A 20,261-nucleotide genomic window follows, 5' to 3' on the forward strand; every position below is an offset into this window, starting at 1 on the left:
AAAATTACTATAAATTACAAAAATAAATAAATAGTGCAAAAAAGGAAAAACGAGGAAACCATTCAGAAATCTGATGACGGGGTGGGAGAAGCTGTTCCTGAAATATTGAGTGTGGGTCTTCAGGCTCCTGCACTTCCTCCCTGATGGTAGTAATGAGAAGAGGACATGTCCTGGATGGTGACGGTCCTTAATGATGGATGCTGCCTTCTTGAGGCACCGCCTCTTGAAGATATCCTCGATGGTGGGGAGGGTTGTGCCCCTGCTGGAGCTGGCTGAGTCTATAGTCCTCTGCAGCCTCTTGCGATCCTGTACACTGGAGTCTCCATACCAGGCTGTGATGCAACCAGTCAGAATGCTCTCTACCGTACATCTATAGAAATTTTAAGAGTGTTTGGAGACATACCGGATCTCCTCAACCTCCTAATGAAGTAAAGCTGCTGGTGTGCCTTCTTTGTGATTGCGTCAATGTGTTGGGCCCAGGATAGATCCTCTGAGATGTTGACACCCAGGAACTTGAATCGGCTCACCCTTTCCACCACTGACCCCTCAATGAGGACTGGTGTGTGTTCTCCCGACTTCCCCTTACTGAAGTCCACAATCAGTTCCTTGGTCTTGGTGACATTGAGTGCGAGGTTGTTGTTGCGACACCACTCAACCAGCCGATCTATCTCACTCCTGTACGCCTCCTCGTCTACAAGGCTGATTATTGCAAGGTGGACAAGCCACATAAAACAAAAAAGGTAGCTCCAGAGCATCATAAACGAAGCTTTCAATAGAAAGATAACGTCACAGCATTCCACAGGCTAAGAGGCCTGTCAGCCCGTGCTGACACTTTGAAGGGGTTATCCAATGAGCCCCACTTCCTGATTCTTTTCCCATTACTCTGCAAGGTTTCCCCCTTCAAGCATATTTATCCAGATACCTACTGCAAGTTAATGATTGAGCCTGCTCCCACTGCCCTTTCTTGCAGTTCACTTTACAGTTTATTGATGAAAGCTGGTTAAAATGACCTGAAACTGGCAGTGAGGGCTCACTGGGTGAGAGTTCCTGTTGACATTAGTCAGCCTTTTGCAGCCTATTTCAACTCCTAACCAGGTGAGGGGGCTGGTTTCAGGAGGGAATGGTCACAGCAAGACATGTTTTGTCCTTGGTTTGTGGTTGCCAGTCAGTGTTAACTTTGGCACAGTTCCCTTCTGGTTGCCCATGAGCTTGGAATGTTGGTGTCCAATAGCTGCGCAACTTGCAGTTTTGCCTAACTGGGACAAAGCAAACTGGACCGAAAAGATTGTGGACTCTGTATGAACCCCTTGTCTTGTTACGTCAGCGCTAATTCTGTGCTCAGCTGTTCAGTTCCTGGCTCCTTGCCAACTGCTGGGAAAGGGAGGTGACAGCCAATCATATCTACTTCCAACACACTGTTCATGGTCATCACCCGCTTTCGCTCATGGGCAGAAACCAATAAGAGCCTTCTCCACTGTACTACAGCCTGTTTCTCCAGTCACTTCCCCCATCCAGCTGACCCAGATACTTTCACACAGCTCTCAAAGAGCAGAGCAGCGCAGATGCTGGAACTCTGAAACAAAAGCACAAAATGCTGGTCCAGTTCCATCGCCAGTACAGCTCTCTCCACCATCGAGGACATCTACAAGAGGCGATGTCTCAGGAAGGTGACATCCATCGTTAGGGACCCCCACCATCCAGGCCGTGCCCTCTTCTCATTGCTGCCATCAGGCAGGAGGTACAGGAGCCTGAAGACCCACAACTCAAGGTTCAACAACAGCTTCTTCCCCACTGCCATCAGGTTCTTGAACCCACCCGAAAAACACTAATTCTACCTCAGACTATATTTCCCTCGACTTGCACTAATGTCGATATGTTTACTGTTGTTTATTTTGTTGTGTAAGTTATGTATAATATGTTAATTTAAGTTTATGTAGTTTAGGTTTGTCGTGTTTGTAATGCACTGTGCTGCTGCTGCAAAAAGCTAATTTTCATGGCATTTATACCCTGGATAGGTCTGCCCATGACAATAAACTTGAAACTTGAACTTGGAAACACTCATCAGGTTAAACAGCATCCGTGGAGAGAGAAACAGAGCTAATGTTTCAGATTAATGACTTCTTCCTGAGAGAACCCAGCACTTTTCAATCTAGAGGCTGTAGCTAACATTTTGTCTTGAAGTGAAAAGACAGAAGTTTCTTTGTTTAGTTGGAGGTGGAGAGGAAATAGGCTCTGAATGTATTTTCTGTCCATTCTGCTCTAAAGCTTTTGTATCAGGGACCCTTGGTGAACTTTTACGGCTCCTTAACCAAAATGGGTGGTCGGATACTGGGACCAGCTGCCCAGAGAACAGTCCTGATAACCAGCATAAATGTCAGTCAGGGAAAAGGGATTTTGCCCAGTAAGAGAAGACAAAGATTTCTTAGTGGGGCTTAAAGCTGTAGTTTGGTGGATAAAACCTTTGGGTCAGCAGCTTGTGAGTTTGGATCCAGAAACTCTTGCACTGAGTGCAGTACTTAAAGACACCTGCACTGTCTTCTGTGAACTTCTGGTCACAAATATCCCCATTTTTTTTTATCCCTCTTGTGCTTCTTTTGCTTCTGTTCTGCTGTGGGATGGGGAGGATGCCAGACATCATCCTGTATCTTGTCCAGTGTTCCTTGATTCACAAGAGAGCCTAGAACACGGTGTGTTGGCAGATAATGTCATTATAGTGTTTCTCAGTCAAGCCCAAAGCAGCAGTGGGTCGATCTCAAACCCAGACCACTTGTAACCCTCCCAGTTGGCTGAGATAAGGTCACTGCACAGGTAAGGGAATCTCACTGAGTTGATAACCTCAAAAGAAGTAACTTATATGGGGCTTTTGGGCCTCAAAGCTTTTCTACAGCAAGTGAAATGCTTTTGAATTTTGGCCACTAGACTAGTGCAGGAAATGCAGCAACCAATTTCCATGTAGCAAGACTGCAAAAACAATGCAATAAAAGTCTGATAATCAAATTAAGCCTTGTGGATTGGGAGATAAACCTTGGAAAGGCATCTGGGAAAACTTCAAGGTAATAACATGGGTGAAAGGGTCTTGGTTTCATGCCTCAGCTGAAAGACCACATATCCTGTGTGAAACACAGCCTCGATATTTCGCTGATGTGCCAGCTTAGCCATTGTGCCCAAATCCCAGCAAGTAAATTCGGACCCTCAAAGTCAAAGTCAACATTAGTGTCCTATGCAGAAGTACATGTATGCACAGGTGCAATGAAAAACTTGCAGCAGCATCACAGGCACATAGCATCAGATACACAACATTCACAAGAAGAACATAAACATAAATTATACAAAGTTATATAAGAACACAATTAGAACAAAAAAAAACACTCCCTTGTAGTGCAATGTGGTCATAGTGTTGCTATGCTAAGGTGGTGATTAGGGTTGTGCAGGTTGGTTCAAGAACCGAATGGTTGAAGGGAAGTAGCTGTTCTTGAACCCAATGATGTGGGACTCTCTGTCAAGCTTGAGAACGCAACGTCTGAGTTATGGGTGAGCCATCAAAGAAGCCATTTTAAGCACAAGCTTTTTCTCTTGGAAGAAATAATGTATTTTTGAGATGTGGAAGTTAACCTCATTGATCTTCAGCAATAGAGTGGAGCTAACAGAATCCATTGATTTAAATTTCTGTCAGCTGGTATGTTTTCCCCAGCAATAAATTTATTCTTGCTAACAAGTATGTCTGTAATCTTTTCTGAAAATCATGTTTGAATTGAATTGCACATTAACACTAAACTGAGGAGGAGGGAGGCTACCTGAATCCAGAGAATGTACTTACACAGAATAGGACAGTGCTGTTCTTTAAAAAGGCCATCATGTCCTCTAATTTAGATCTTCAAGTGTCTGAAACGTTCTGTAAAAGTAGGTGCATAAAAAATGTTTCCAACTATGGGAAACAAAGGACTGCAGATGCTGGAATCTAGATGAAAAACACAATGATGCTGGAGGAACTCAGTGGGCCAGGCAGCATCCATGGAGAAAAGCAGGCAATCAATGTTTCGGTTCAGGACTGAAGATAGGAAACGGGGAAGCCCAATATATAGGAGGGAAAAGCAGAGCAGTGATAGGTGGACAAAAGAGGGAGGTGGGGTGGGCACAAGGTGGTGATAAGTAGATGCAGGTAAGAGGTAGTGATAGGCAGGTGCGGGGGAGGAGGGGAGAGCAGATCCACCGGGGTATGTGTCAAAGGTAAGAAGGATGGTGGGGGGGGAGAGTGGGGATAGTTGTGGGGAAGGGGGGGGGGGTGGGGATTACCTAAAGTGGGAGAATTCAATATTCATGCCATAACAATGGGGCATTTCCAACTATGGGGCAGGGCAGAACTTGATATCATAGACAAGCCAAGTTGCTATTGATTCCAGTTGTGAGCGTTATCCAGAGGGTAGTTAGAATGGGTATTTTGTTCTTCCATGTAGGCAAGGGGACTGATATAAATATAGTGAAGAAGAATCTAGATAAACGTGCAGGAGAAAAGAATAAAAGGACATATTGATAGGGTTGATCCATACTCAACATTTCAGTAACAGCTTCTTCCTCTCTGCCACCAGATTTCTGAACGGTCCATGAACCCATGAACACTACCTTGTTATTCCTCTTTTGCACTATTTATTTATTTTTGTAACTTACAGTAATTTTTATGCCTTGCACTGTGCTGCTGCCGCAAAACAACAAATTTCACGACATACGTCAGTGATAATAAACCTGATTCTGATTCTGAATGAAAGACGCAAGCAAAGCATTAATGCCATGACAGACCGATTGTGCAAAGGCCAAAGGCCACCATAGGTTGCGATCACAGTGGACAGGGTGCAGACAAGATTCACCAGGATCTTGCCTGGGATGGAACATTTCAGTTGTGAGGAGAGACTGGATAGGCTGGGCTATTTCCCTTGGAGGAATAGCAGGAACCTGATAGAGGGTGTATAAATTTACAATGGACCTAGATGAGGTAGATAATGGGAACATTTTCCCCATTATACAGTAAATGTACCTAAAACTAAGGGCATGTTTAGGGAAAGAGGTATTGGTATTGGTTTATTATTGTGACTTGTACTGAGATACAGTGAAAAACTTGTTTTGCATACCGACCGTACAGGTCAATTCATTACACAGTGCAGTTACATTGAGTTAGTACAGAGTGCATTGAGGTAGTACAAATAAAAACAATAGCAGTACAGAGTAAAGTGTCACAGCTACAGAGAAAGTGCAGTGCAATAAGGTGCAAGGAGATAGACACAGGACTGATAGAAAAATAGGGGGTGATGTGGGAGGGAAGGGTTAGATAGATCTTAGAGCAGGATAAAATGTCAGCACAACATTGTGGGCTGAAGGGCCTGTACTGTGCTGTAGTGTTCTATGTTCTATGTCACAGTAAGGTAGATCGTGAGGTCAGAGTCCATCTCATCGTATAAGGGAACCATTCAATAGTCTTATCACAGTGAGGTAGAAGCTGTCCTTAAGTCTGGTGGTACGTGCCCTCAGGCTCCTGTATCTTCTACCTGATGGAAGAGGAGAGGAGAGAGAATGACCCGGGTGGGTGGGGAGAAGGGGTCTGAGGAAGAACTTTTTCACCCAGCGGATGCTTGGAATCTGGAACGCTGTGCCTGAGTGGGTGGTGGAGGCAGAGACTCTCAAAACATTTAAGTATCTAGACAGGCGTTTGAATCACCAATGCAGAGAAGGCTGTGTACCAAGTCCTGAAGAAGAGTCCTGACCCGAAACGTTGACCGCCTGCTTTTCTCCACGGATGCTGCCTGGCCTGCTGAATTCCTCCAGCATCATTGTGTTTATCATGTTGGTAAATGGGATTGGTTTAGAAGGGCAATTGATGGTGTGCACGCATATGATAAGCTGAAGAGCCTGTTTTTATGCTGTACAACTCTACAATGTAAATGTTATATTAAATAAAATGGTTTGTAGAGAATAAACGGCCTTCCTTTCACTTCCCTCTTCCCTGCAGGTTGCTTCCGGTCACCAGGAGAGGATAGGTGCATGAACACCAGATTCCCCGTGGAGCAGAGGGCCAGGGAGGCTGACGACCGAATCTGGGTGCCTGGATTGGATGCTGGGTTGTGGGAGCAGGACCAGACCACGCAGGACACCGGGGACGAGAGGCAGAAGACCACGGGCGAGTCCCCGCCAGGATGCTCCGGCGTCTCCAGCAGCATGGTGCTAATGATGGCAGGCTCCAGCCATGGGCGCGCGGTGACTGACTCAGAGGAGACCCGTCCCAGGCGGACCACGGGGGAGCTGAAGCCCAGCCAGAGACGAGGAGCGGAGACGACAGCGGTGAGAGGGATTGCGGAGGTGCTGGTCAGCACGACCCAGGTGGCGACAGCCGCCATGTTTTCGGCCATCCAGGGCCAGCAAGCCGAGCTGCGGCAACTGGGCCGGGGGACGGTGGCTTCGGGGGAGAGCGAACTGGTGATGCGAGCGGGGGGCGAGAGGGGCCGGCAGGAGTTTGCCGGTGGCGACAAAGAAACAACACAGACTCCATCCTTGGCCCACAAGGACATCGGCCTTGTGGTGTTGGAGGAAGGAGGTGCCCAAGGACTCCCTCGTGCGGAGGGGCGCACCGGAGTATTGTCAGAGAAGGTCAGAGGATCACGGCCGACAAAGGACAGTGAGGTGTCGCCAACACTGGTGAGCAAACACACTGAGACCATGGAACCGAGCCCAGCACTCGGCCTTACCAACGATAAGGACAAGGGGCAAGGAAGCCAGTTTAGAAACAACGGTACCAGTGGAACGTCCAGGGACAGTGAGAAAGTTCCCTTGAGTCCAGCTCAGTCTGAAATCAGAAGTGACGAGGACGACGATGTTTTTGTGAGCGCTCGAGAGAGCGAACAGAGTGTAACGAGCGAAACTTCCAAGGGCAACAAATCAGCAAAGTAATTCTATTGCCATTTATCCTTACTAATCTATTGGATTGCGTATGAATGTATGGCTACCACAGATTGCAGTGAATTAAAGGAGCTTAACCACGTATGATAACTACGAATGATGGAAAACTCGTCTCGGTTCTGCTGATTTTAGTTGGTGTTAGTTTGAGCAGCTAGTTCAAGCCCCGTCCCCTTTGTTCAACTCCTCAGTGTTGGTCCCTGATATATCTATACCACCTTCCAGTGAGATAACCGTGGTACAGGCAGACTTGTTTCATAAGTACGTGATGAAAACTATTGCCTTCTGGTAATATGTGGATAACAGAAGCTTGGCTTTTCAGCTTTGCTCTGCCTGTGGTAATGCCTGGATTTTTTTTTATTTGGGTGCTAGCAAATGCGTCTTCCTCTCCCACTTTCAAACCAGGTCCTGTCCACATTGAGTGTCACACCACACCATTCCAGCAGAGGGCGGTGGCTAGTCAATACCACTGGGGCTCCCACTCTGTTGCTGAGCTCAGCCATACCACCATCAACCAATCCAGTATCTCCATTCTGCGGTCAATCACCTATCAGCAGGGAAGGGTACTTTATACAAGCACTGCTGTTGCTACCTCTGCAGTAATGGTGAATGGTGGATTTACTGCACCTACGGTTGTGCAGGGCTTTATTTTCCATGATTTAACCATTTTATCAGATGCACTATCGACATGATCAGGGGTTTTATTGTGCATATTGCATTAGAGAGTTAGGGCTTTACTGTGTGTGCAGTATCAGATTTGGGGATATCCTATGTAGGAACAGAGAATCAGGTTTAAAGGACATGTATTAGGGTTTTATGATGCATTCAGTAACAGAATCCAGGGATACTTCATCTCCCATCCCCAAACTGCCACAAATCTGTGTACTGAAACAGAGAGGAGTTCTTTAAGTGGCAGCAAATGGCTGGCTGTACAGGTGACAGGGAATAGGTAGTGCTTTAAACTAAAGCTCAACCCACAGTTAAGTTTGAGTGTAACGGTAGAACCACTTGAACAGATGTTGTGGTCAGTTAGTTGTGGCGATTGGGGATGTTGAGTTTGAGCTGTGCAAACCTATAGATCATGGACCCTGCTATCTGGGAATGATTGGAAGACATTACAGTGAGTGTTAGTTTTACCAGGAGGACAAACCCAGTGTGACACTGCATTTTGGATGATGGTGAAGTTCGGAGCCTGAAATGCTGCCAACGTAGTAAGAGTTTGAAACAGAGGGAATATGAGATTGGAGGAAAGCTATTAGAAAAGAATTGTTATTGAACAGGATTTTTTTTGTACCTGCTTTGTCTCAGAATGATATTTGCCTGCCCATGTAGTTTACCATTAAAGCTTGGGCAGGTTTGAGCACCTATTCATTGAGACACACAACATTCTGAGAAGGACGGGTAGGTAGACGATGTGAGCCAGTTTCCTCGGTCTGGAGAGTCTGGAACCATTGGGGAGATGGGGTGAGGGTTGAGTTTGGGGAACACAGTCTCAGGACATTTAGGAGAAGTTCCTCAGTGCAAAGGGTTGTAAATCTTCAGATTTCTTTACCTCAGAGAGCCGTGGAAGCTGCTTTTCACTATACACAAGGATGAGATCAAACAATTATTGGACACTGAAGGATTCGGGAGATATGGGGTTTGGGCAGAAGAATGAACTTCAGAAACACAATTAATCATGACCACACTGAAAAGAAGAGCAGCTTTGAGAGACTTTAAGGCAACACTTGCCTCTGGTTCCATTACCATAGGTTATATTGCCATAATCACCATGCCGTCTGTGGATGGTGCAACTCTCTTTGTTGCAATAGCACCCACCCATGAAAACAACTTGAACAGTAGATTATTTAGTGGCATTCTGAGGCACTATAGCAATGCAAGATCTTACTTCCCAGGTTACCTCATTTTGTGAAATTATGTAAGTTGCTGTTAACTTTCTGCTAATCATTTCCAAAGTTGAACCAATTACAGTCACCAAAGCTATTTTTGACATGACTTATTCAGTGGGGACTTTCTCCAGTGTTTGGAAGTGGGTAAGAGCAAACAAATTTCCAAGGAAGGGGAGGGAACTGATATGCAGACATGTGTCTGAGGGAAGTTTAGGGGAAAGCCTAACCGGAGATCTTTTTTTCTCTCACCACCTTCCTTGCCAATTTTCTCCAAGGTCTCCCTTTGTGAGGGCACCAACTTCTTGATAGACCATGGATTTTGTAGGTGCCATTTGTAACCTTACCCGGAGTATGATGCTTTCAGCAGGAATTATTGGTAGGGATCAAGATGAGGAAATTTGACTTTGAGGAGAAATCGAATGGGATAGGCTTATCCTCTCAAGAATTAAAAGAATGGGAAGAGATGCCGTTGAAACAGAGGAGGATTGGTACCCATTTCTTCTGGCTGAAATGTTTTGATGGAGGGCTGTTGTCTTTGAATAAGGGAAAATCATTTAAATTCTTTGGAATTCTTTATCTCCAGAGAATTGTGGTGGCTCAACCATCCAGGGCTGAGATTGATATTTTATTTCAGGGGATTCTGAGGCAAAGGACAAGTAGATTGGGGTAAAATAGTTGAGGCTGAGGACCTTGTAGAGAGGTTCAAGGGCCCAGCCACATTCCTGCTTGTGTTTCCTGGCACCAATTATTGACACTAAATAGAATGTTAGTCACAGAGCCATAGGGAGATACAGCATAGAAATAGTCCCTCTGGCCCACTGAATCCACACTGACCATCAGATACTCATTTACACTCATCCAATGTTCAACTCCCACCCCCCAAGATTTGACCATTCACCGACACTCTGTGGGCAATTTACCGTGGCCCATTAACTCACTAACCCACATCTCTTTGGGATGTGGGAGGAAACTGGAGCACCCAGAAGAAATCCACATGGTCACAGGGAGAACAGGCAAACTCCACACAAACAACACCTGAGGTCAGAATTGAAGCCAGGTCTCTGGTGCTGTGAGATAGCAGCTTTACCAGTTGCTCCACGGTGCCAGAGAAGGAGGAAGTTTACTGATTCCTGGTTCTGGACCAGAATAATGCAAAGGACTGGAAAAGAGATTCCTAGGAAAACATAGAATGTTTGGAATTGAGAAAGAAAAGAACCTGTGTGAAATTTCAGAGGTAGCAGTTGTAGCCTTCAGATGAAAGATGGATGGATACTAACTTGGAAAGATAAATTTTACAACATCTATACTGGGAGAGCGGAGGAGCTTGGAAAAATGTTTTACAGCAAGAGGCCCAAAAGAAGAGCTGGAGGAGCAGGAATAGGGGTATTCTTTGAGCTAGCAGTTTGCTTCCAGTTGCTTCAGACAGAGTGAGGTTCTGGTGCACGAGGCAGTATTGCTTTGTCCAAAGAGGTTGATTGACGAGCACACTGAACCAAGACATTCTAACGGAACAGAAGCAGTGATGTTTAGGACCTTCCATTTCCATCTGTTGTGGTACATTTGCTGGGGATCTGTTATAGTCCTATAGGTTATGGAGCAAGGAGCTTCAGTGTTCATTAACTTGAAGCTCCAAGTTTTTTTCTAACTTTAACAAAGGTGGAAATCCAGCCCCACTGGTGAGATCTGACACTTACCTCTTCCTCAGTTAACTTAGCTCATGTCCTGCCATATGTTTTCCTCTTGCCAGCTTGTGCCCCAGTACTTACTAATCACATTGTCTCTTTCAAATATCTGGTGCCTTAATTGAAAACTCACCCAGTACAAGGAGCACATAATGCACTCAAGAATATTTGTCGATCATTGTGCAGAGCAGACCATGCCAAGAACTATCCAATTAGTCCCTCTCTCTCTCTCTATAGATCCCGTAAGACTTATCTTTCCAAATTTGTATCCAGTACCTTTGAAAGTTGCTATTAAAGCCACTCTTTCAGATGTTGGGTTCCAGATCATAGTATTAATATTAGGTGTAATTTAACATTCAGAATACGCAATGATTACTTCCATTCCCTTTCTGAACTCAGTCGTCCAACATTTGAGAGGAGTGATCCTGACAAAACTATTCTCTGCCTGTTGAGATTATCGCTCAGACAATGGTCCCTGCTTTAATTTGCACACTGTCAGTAACAACCAAGTATCAAAATGTGGTTGATAGTGGGTGAAATCCCTAAATAAACATTCCCTGAGGGATTTGATTCAAGGATTGGTGGTATTATGAATTCAGTGAGGAAAAAAAACATTCTTAAAGTCCAACCATGGTCCAAGGGACATACTATCAATCTCTGGGCCAGGATTTGCTGCAGAGAGGCTCCTACAGTTAGATTTACCTTTTCACACCTCAGGTAAGGATCCTCAGTGTTGGTGAACGCCCAACTTGACAACACGCAGTGAGGGGAACAGGGCATCTGGGACCAGAATGAACAGGCAACCGATTGGTTATGAAACAGGTTTATCAGATTGAAGGACTCGAAAGTAAACTCCAGGGGGACTGAGATGGAAGGTGAATTAAAGCAGCTAATTTTAGCACATCAAAGCAAGTACAGAAAGTGAAATAGAGGAAATGAAAATTGGATTGAGAGAAAAAAATACAGAAGGGACTATTAAAAAAAACATTTGACATTTTTCAAATTTACCTCAACAATTCAACAGCTGATAAAAACATGTTAGATAGGGGCATATATAGGGTGAATGCACGCAGTATTTATCCCAGGGAAAGGAAATCAAAAACTAGAGGGTATAGGTTTGTGAGGGGGGAAAAGATTTAGAAGTGACTTGAGGGGCAACTTTTTCATACAGTGGGTGGTGCGTTTATGGAACGAGCTGCTAGATGATGTGGTTGAGACAGGTACAATAACATTTAAAAGGCATTTGAACGGGTACATAGATCAGAAAGGTTAAGAGGGACATGGGCCAAACGCGGGCAAGTGTAACTATCTTAGATGGGCGTCTTGGTCAGCATGGACCAGTTGGACCGAAGGGCCTGTTTCTGCCCTGTATGACTCTATGATATTGTATTTGAAATGGTATAGTTTAGGTCCCAGAGAGCTTGCTCAGCAGGTTTAGTTTGTAACCTTGTTCAGACACATCGATCTGGTAATCTGTACATCAACAGTGAGGCAGGCTGAGTGAGAAGCCACCACCACAAGGTCAGAACTTCACAGCTGCTTTCCCTGCAGCTGTTTGTACCTGTAAATAACGATGAGATCCAATTAGCTTCACCATTATTCTGGCACTAAATTCTGGCCCATTGTGCCAGGGGTCCGCAGCTGCAGAGTGGAACCTGTACATGAGTTCCTAGCAATGAATGTTGACTATTCTTAGTGTGGTAGTATCATCAGGCTCTGAACAATCACACAAAGTGCCAGTGGCCATCGTTATGTAAAAATATCAAGACAGCAGTCAAATAATCAAGCTCTATTGTGATGGTGAGCATTTGCATTGTACTTCTAATGAAATACAACACATTCCCATAGCCAGCAACTAGTTTTCTCTTTGGGTCCCCCTCCAGTTCCTGTCCAGCCTGTGTCCCCCGCGCCCCCCCCCCCCTTGGTAAACACTCCCATTATCTATAATTTAAGGTCTGAATTATAAATGTAAATAGCTGATGCTGTTCGATGTTAGGATTTATGGTCTGTGACTTAATACTTTAAAACATTAACTTATTAAAATCTCTATTCACTTGGAGGCATCTTCCCCACCTATAAAAGCAAGGTAGAAAGACTTCAAATTTGACGATCGCCCTGAAGGTTGCATAACAAATTAATTTTAACTAATGGTCAAATAGCACCAATGAAAGCCACCAATTGCTTAAAATAAAAATGACAGTGTTTACCATGTTTTAATAAACACTGTGCTAATCTTAAGATTTCAATTTTCTTGAAGTTAACCAGGAAACACTATTAAACATTTTCTGTTAATAGTCACATTGCCTCATTTTTTTTTACTTGGGATGAAAGGCAAAGATTTGTAATGGTAGGGACAGAGATAACTCTCTCACAAGGATTTGGGTGAACCGGTTAGGATTCTGCAATACCAAAGAAGCTCTCATAATCATGTATTCTAGTGCTAGTCCACAATTATCACATTGAGGGACTTAAATATGACTGCCAATAGCAATCTCAGCTCTACTAATGCTTCAAGCCTGGTAGGTATATTTTAAAATAGTTCAGAGATTCTGAACACAGCCAAAGAGTTTAATTCCTGGTTTTCCATCAACTTCTCCCATGCCTGTCCCCCGCCAACTGTTCTCTCCAACCATTACCCTATTTCATGGTTTACTCTCTCTCAGGAGCTTTAGAGATGTTTTTGAGTTTCCATTCCTGGGCCTTGTCTTACCTTCTCTCCAGCATACCACAGCTGAATTTCCGTGTCCACATTGTCCATTCACAGTTACAATGGATTAAAGGCCCCACATTTCAACTCAAATAATTCTACAAGCAAAATGCACAGGTGAAAAGCCATCTGGATCAAACTAACGTAGAACATAGAACACTACAGCACAGTACAGGCCCTTCGGCCCACAATGTTGTGCCGACATCCTATCCTGCTCTTAGGGGGCGGCACGGCAGTGTATCAGTTAGCGCGACACTATTACAGCACCAGTGATCGGGGTTCGATTCCCGTCGCTGTCTGTAAGGAGTTTGTACGTTCTCCCGTGTCTGCGTGGGTTTCCTCCGGCTGCTCCGGTTTCCTCCCACATTGCAAAGACATATGGGTAGGTTAAGTTGGGTTTAAAATGGGCGGCGCGGACTCTTTGGGCCGGAAGGGCCTGTTACCACGCTGTAAATAAAATTTAAAAAAAAAGATCTATCTAACCCTTCCCTCCCACATAGCTCCCCATTTCTCTATCATTCATGTAGGGAGAATGAAATAGCTCCACAAATAACACAAGAAAGATAAAAGGAAGACTTAAAATGGAGGAAACAGAAGGAAGCAAAAAAACACAGCAAAGGAAATAAAGGAAAAAAGGATTAATGATTTTAAATTGATGTGAAGGCCGTCATGGAAGACCCATGCAGAAAGTAATTTAAAGCTTTTTTGAAGATATTTCGCACATTGAGTCATCTCCATGCCCAATGCTATTCCCAGTTCCATTTTAATTTGTCTTTCTCACCATTTTTTCTGGTCAGTGATCATAGACTGGAGATTTACCCCAACCTCTCAGCAAAAACATGCTCAAGCCAGGTTTGGGAAGAATAATAATTTTCTTCCATATCTATGAGGTGGAATCTCTAAACCTGAGTCTTGGCTCTGACCTGCCTTGTCCAGTCTCGCAAGGCAAACGCCAATATTAATGAATATATTTCAGTAGGAGAAAGCAATCTCCAAAATCAACATTCTCCCCTCTGTCTTATTATTGACTTGGGCAATAGTTGCCATTGTAACCAACCCCCAGTTTGGGAAATATAGACGCAGGGAAATCTGGTACTTAATAATCCTCAGTTCAAATAGCCGAGAGCTCCGAAATTGAAAAAGGATGAGATATATTTGGCTTTCAAGTCTTAAATTTGTATACTAACAAGACCAATGGTGTTTCGCAGGGATCTGTACTGGGACCTCTGCTGTGTGTGATATATGTATATAAATGACTGGGATGAAAATGTGGATGGGTGGGTTAGTAAATACGCAGATGACACAAAGGTTAGTGGTGTCGTGGAGAGTGTAGAAGGTTGCCCAAAGAAACAGCGGGATATAGATCAGTTGCAGAAATGGGCGGAGAAATGGCAGATGGAGTTTAATCTGGGCAAGTATGAGGTGTTGTACTTTGGAAGATGAAATGCAAAGGGAAAGTAAACAGTTAATGGCAGGACACTTACCAGCATTGATGTACACAGGGAGATCTTGGGGTCCAAGTCCATAGCTCCCTGAAAGTGGTTGCACAAGTTGACAGGGTGGTAAAGAAGGTGTTTGGCATGCTTGCCTTTATTAGTTGAGGCAGTGAGTTCAAAAGTCAGGAAGTTATGTCGCAGCTTTATAAAATTCTGGTTAGGCTGCATCTTGAGTATTACATTCAATTGTGGTCACCCCATTAAAGAAAGGATGTGGAGGCAATGGGAGACTGTTCAGAAGAAGTTTACCAAGATGCTGCCTAGATTAGCGGGTATGTGCTATAAGGAAAGGTTGGACAAACTAGGATTATTTTCCCTGCAGTGGTGGAGGCTGAGGGGAAAGCTGATAGAAGTTTATAAAATTATGAGAGGCATAGGTAGAGTAGAAAGCTGGTATATTTTCCCCAGGGTCAAAATGTCTACTACTAGAGGGCATTCACTTAAGCTGAGAGGGGGTAAGTTTAAAGGAGATGTGTGGGCAAGTTTTTTACAACGAGAGTGCTGGGTGCCTGGAATGCGCTGCCAGGGGTGGTGGTGGAGGCAGATATGATGGAGGCATTTAAGATGCATGAATACACATGAATCTGCAGAGGATGGAAGGATATGGACCATGTGCAGGCAGAAGGGATTAGATGTCATTAGTTTAATCAGTTTGGTACAACATTGTGGGCCGAAGGGCCTGTTCTTGTCTGTATTGCTCTATGTTAACAAAAATAAGAATTGTTGGTAATTTTAAGTATACTTAACATGTGAAAGAACTAAATGTATATCATGCATTGTTCAATCTCAGAACAGACATATGCACCTCACAGCCAATGCAATAACTTTTACCTGCATTTACTGTCATCACATGGGCAAATTTAGTGGTCGTTGTGCACACTGTAAAATCCGCCCCCCAAACAAAAATATTATAAGGACTAGTTTGTTTGGATGGCATTGGCTGAGGGATGAATGCTGGCTCTGATACAAGAGAACATACATTTTGAAGAGTAAATCTTCTTGCTATTCCTTCATTTAATTTGCAATTGGGAATTCTGGAGGTATTATCTTCTGAAAGCCCTGGAACAATTATAAGTTTTATCCAAATGTTTTCCTTGTTTCCCTTCCCTACCCTTCCTTCCCCTACCTGCTTTTGCCTTTGAGACACACATTTCTAGGTTTGAGTCCTTCAGAGACAGGAAATCTGGGCCAACACTCCTAGTACTGAGGTGCTGCCTTTCAGAAGAGTCAATAAAGCCAAAGCCCCCTCTACCTCTGAGGTGAACATAAAAGGTTGCAGGGCACTATTTCAAAGAAGAGCAAGGAAGTGACCTTCAAGATCCTGAGCAATAGTTATTCCTCACTTCACATCCCTAAACAGCTCACCTTGTTGTACTTGTTGTAAACAAATTAGCCCCATTTTCTGCATTGTAATCACATTTCAAAAATATTTCATTGCCAGGAAAACACTTTGGGGACAGAATGACCTGAAAGGAATGTGAAAGGTTATATATAAAGGCTTGTTACATTCATTGATTGTCAATCACAGCACCATTATAATAGCATCCAGATGTACGATATCTTCAGTTAAGCATTCTTCTTGTGTATTTGACATCATTGTGACAAAGCTATTTGACAAAGTATGACAAAGTATTTGGCATCATTGTGACAAAGCTGTAGATGGATTTTGGTACATTTCTCTGTAATTCTTGATCTGCATATATTCTAGCATTATGGCCCAGTGGGACACATCTTGCCCAGTTCTCACCCTGATGTGATATCATAAAGATCACCACTAGTGATGCTAGACTTGTGATAGAACAGTGACAGCCAAGATTTCAATCCATAGTATGATTGGTGTGCATGTAATATTATGATGTCACTTTGCATTGAATATGTCTAGCCACAAGTTGCATGTAGACAGGTAGGTTTTACATCGGGACACTATGGCGAGAATTTGTGCAGAAGAATGAAAAACTCCTTGAGTTCTGTTTTTACCATTTACTCACTGTGCAAAAAAATAACTTATTCAAGTTTTCAGCTTGATTCTGAATACATCAGCAATCCAAAGACTAATTGGTTTAAGAAATTTGACAAACTTATTTGAATCAATTTTGTGACCAAAACTATGGGATAAAACATGATTTTTCATTGAATTTGCCGATTTCTTCCCCAGAGCCATTTACATTGGGCAGTCCAGATTAGGAGGAATTTTGCTGCCTGCAAGATTAATCATAGTTATTTTGGTCCAATTGTGGTAAGATTTCTGCTGACTCATGTGAAGTACATGGCACCCTAATCATGGTGCTGGGATTTCTAGATCTCTTCACTTCCTGTGAAGTGTTTAAAAATAAACTGTTAATAAATTGACTATCTGCTGGAGGAACTCAGTGGGTCAAGCGGCATCCGTGGGGGGGGGAAAGGAATTGTTGGAGCTTCAGGTCGAAACCCTGCATGAAGACCTGAAATTCTTTTCCCTCCACAGATGCTGCTCGGCTCGCCCACTTCCTCCGGCAGATTGTTTGTTGCTCCAGTATCCAGCATCTGCAGTCCCTTCTGCCTGTATGTTAATAAATTGAGTTTTAAGACTGTCATGTCAGTACTTGTCTGACCTGGGTTTGTGGGCCCACATTTTCAGTTTTACAGTCCAAAACCTGGCATCTTTGAGGTGCACAATCTTAATAATTAAAACACACCAAGTCATTCGAAACTCTTAATGCCAAGGAACTACTGATGGATCTGTATCAAAGGGATCTTCCTCTTTGTTCAGAATAACAAGGTTTAAACTTTCTTAAACCAAAACAGAAAATGCTGGAAACACTCAGCAGGTCAGGCAGCATCTGTAGTGAGGTAGAGACAAAGTTTTAGGTCAATGATGTTTCATCATAAGTTCCATTCTGATGACAGGTAGTTGACTTGAAACATTGACTGCATTTCTCTTTCCACTGGAGCTGCTGAGTGTTTCCAGCATTTTCTAGTTTTGTTTCACGTTTCTAGCATTTGCAGTTTTTGCTGTAACCTTCCTCTATGTTTTCTTGCCTCATCCTGTGTAATGCATGGCTGTATATATGGCAGATAATGGGAGAAATGTAGTCAGGCAGCTCATTCATCAGGAGTATGGGCAAGAAGTGATAGGGTAAGGTGGTCTTCTCCTGGCTGTCAGTTCTGCATGTTAGTGACCAGACAGAGCAGCAATTTCTGGCAGCTCATGTGAGTGAAATGAATCATGTGGGAAGGAAATAGGGAACAAAGGCCACAGACTGAAGATTTGGAAAATTGGTTTATTATTGTCACCTGCACCAAGGTACTGTGAAAAACTTTGTTTTGCATGCCATCCATACAGATCATTTAATCACATCAGTACATTGAGGTAGTACAAGGGAAAAGCAATAACAGAATGTAGAATAAAATGTTTATAGTTACAGAAAAATTGCAGGGCAGGCAGACAATAGGGTGCAAGGCCATAACGAGGTAGATTGTGAGATCAAGCGTCCATCTTATTGTACTAGGGGAGCATTCAATAGACTTACAACAGTGGGATAGAAGCTGTCCTTGAGCCTGGTGGTACGTGCTTTCAGGCTTTTGTATCTTCTGTCTGATGGGAGGAGGGAGAAGAGAGTATGTCCAGGGTGGGTGGGGTCTTTGATTATGTTGGCTGCTTAACTGAGGCAGTGAAAAGTGTAGACAGAGTCCATAGAGGGGAGGCTGGTTTCCGTAATGTGCTGATCTGTGTCCTCGACTCTCTGCAGTTCCTTGTGGCCTCGGGCAGAGCAGTTGCCATACCAAGCTGTGATGCATCCAGATAGGATGCTTTCTATGGTGCATCGATAAAAATTGGTGAGGGTCAAAGGGGACATGCCAAATTTCTTTAGCATCCTGAGGAAGTAGAGGCACTGGTGAGTTTTCTTGGCTGTGGCGTCTATGTGGTTGGACCGGGACAACCACGTAGACGCCACATACGTGTGGAGTTTTCACTCCTAGGTTAGTGGTTGAATGAAGTGCATCTTGTGTGTTTCAGGAAAAATCCCAGATTTTATTTGCTCTGTGTTAGCTGACAACCACATTTACCTTCAAATTCCTCCCTGGTCAGTCTGACCTTGAGTGTCCATTGGTTGGGCTGAATGGGTCTGAGCAGGACTTGGTTTACTTGGACTGGCTTGGGCCAAGTGCAACTGGCTGAACTGGACAGGCTATGGAATGAGAGGAAATTTACAGAGGAAGGTCATAAAATGTAAATTAAATTTTACATAAAGAATATGTTTGTAGGAGAAGAAGATAAATGTCCTTGGGTAACAATGATTTCAACAGTAATATGGGAACATTATGAATGTTTGCATTGGCCAGAATGTGGAAGAATTTACTGTTCAAATATTTAGTTTAATAGAGTAGTGAAATGTACCTGTTGAGAAAAGTTAACAGGTGAGATGTCGAGTCATAGAGCAAGGGAACAGGTTCTTCAGCCCACTGAGTCCACTCTGATCATCAAGCACCCATATACACTAATCCCGTTTTATTCTCCCCACTATCCTCTACCAACAGAGTCCTCCACCCATCTACACACTAGGGGCAATTAATTGTGGCCAATTAACCTACCGACCCACACACCATTGGGATGTGAGAGGAAAACCCAGAGGAAACCCATATAGTCAAAGGGAGAACGTGCAAACTCCACGCAGACAGCGCCTGAGATCAGGACTGAACCTGGGTTACCAGAACTGTGAGGCAGCAAGTCTACTAACTGGGCAACTGTGCCACCTCTAGGTCCTACATTATGGAGATTTTACAGCACTGATTCTTCAGATTAGGGAGTGTTATGCGCTGATTTTCTTGTGTCTTTCTAACTGTACATCTGACTATTGTCTCCTCAGTTTACTGATGCTGGCAGAAATGAACGAACCTGAATTTGAATACTCGTGGACCTCACAGAATGAGGTGACGGACATTTTCAGCTCACAGTTTGAACACATCATGGAGTGCCAGCAGCTGAAGGGCACCTCTTACAACAGCCTGGACTCACTGGACATGATCTCTTCCACGGATGAGAGCGAATGCGGCTTCAGCTTTGAGATGCCTCTCACCCCCTTGATTCAGCAGCGGATCAAGGAAGGTAGCAGTCAGTTCCTGGAGGACGGGCTCTTGGAGACTGCCCCTGGCGGTAGAGCACTGCAGCGCCTTGTTACAGACTTAAATGGCACTTCAGAGAGCAGCACAGAGGAGCAGACAAGTGCCAGTGTGTCAGACAATGCATTCCACAAATATTCTCCAAGTTCCCTTGTAAACGGAGCACCTCATCATTTGGAAATGCACGAGGAAAGGCAGGAAGGGTATTCTACCTCGAGGTAAGTGCCTCCACCTTGATTATGGAACTGCCTATGAAATAAATATTGGCTGTGGGTTAAACTACTCTTTCAAATCCAGAGATCCTTGTTTTAAAAAAGTAGTTTAACCCACTGATAGCACCATGTTCAAAATAAGGCTCTGAATTAATCATCAAAGGAGAACTATCATTCATCATTGTCCATTTGTGTCTGGTCAGTTAGTGCACCCAAGGGCTGGTGCTTCCTCAGTT

General features: G+C 43.9%; 1 protein-coding gene across 5 annotated transcripts in view; it reads left to right on the forward strand.

The window, feature by feature from the left end:
* The window catches only part of LOC127582098 (PH and SEC7 domain-containing protein 3-like), a 336,591-nt gene that overhangs the window by 171,816 nt on the left and 144,514 nt on the right, over nt 1-20,261 (forward strand). For all 5 annotated transcript variants that reach the window (XM_052037102.1, XM_052037138.1, XM_052037119.1 and 2 more), the window contains 2 exons: nt 5,999-6,929; nt 19,561-20,031. In XM_052037102.1, the coding sequence (XP_051893062.1) occupies nt 5,999-6,929; nt 19,561-20,031 (1,402 nt within the window). The remainder of the gene's footprint in view (nt 1-5,998; nt 6,930-19,560; nt 20,032-20,261) is intronic.

The sequence above is a fragment of the Pristis pectinata genome, chromosome 2 (genome assembly GCF_009764475.1).
Source record: "Pristis pectinata isolate sPriPec2 chromosome 2, sPriPec2.1.pri, whole genome shotgun sequence".
Lineage (NCBI taxonomy): Eukaryota > Metazoa > Chordata > Chondrichthyes > Rhinopristiformes > Pristidae > Pristis > Pristis pectinata.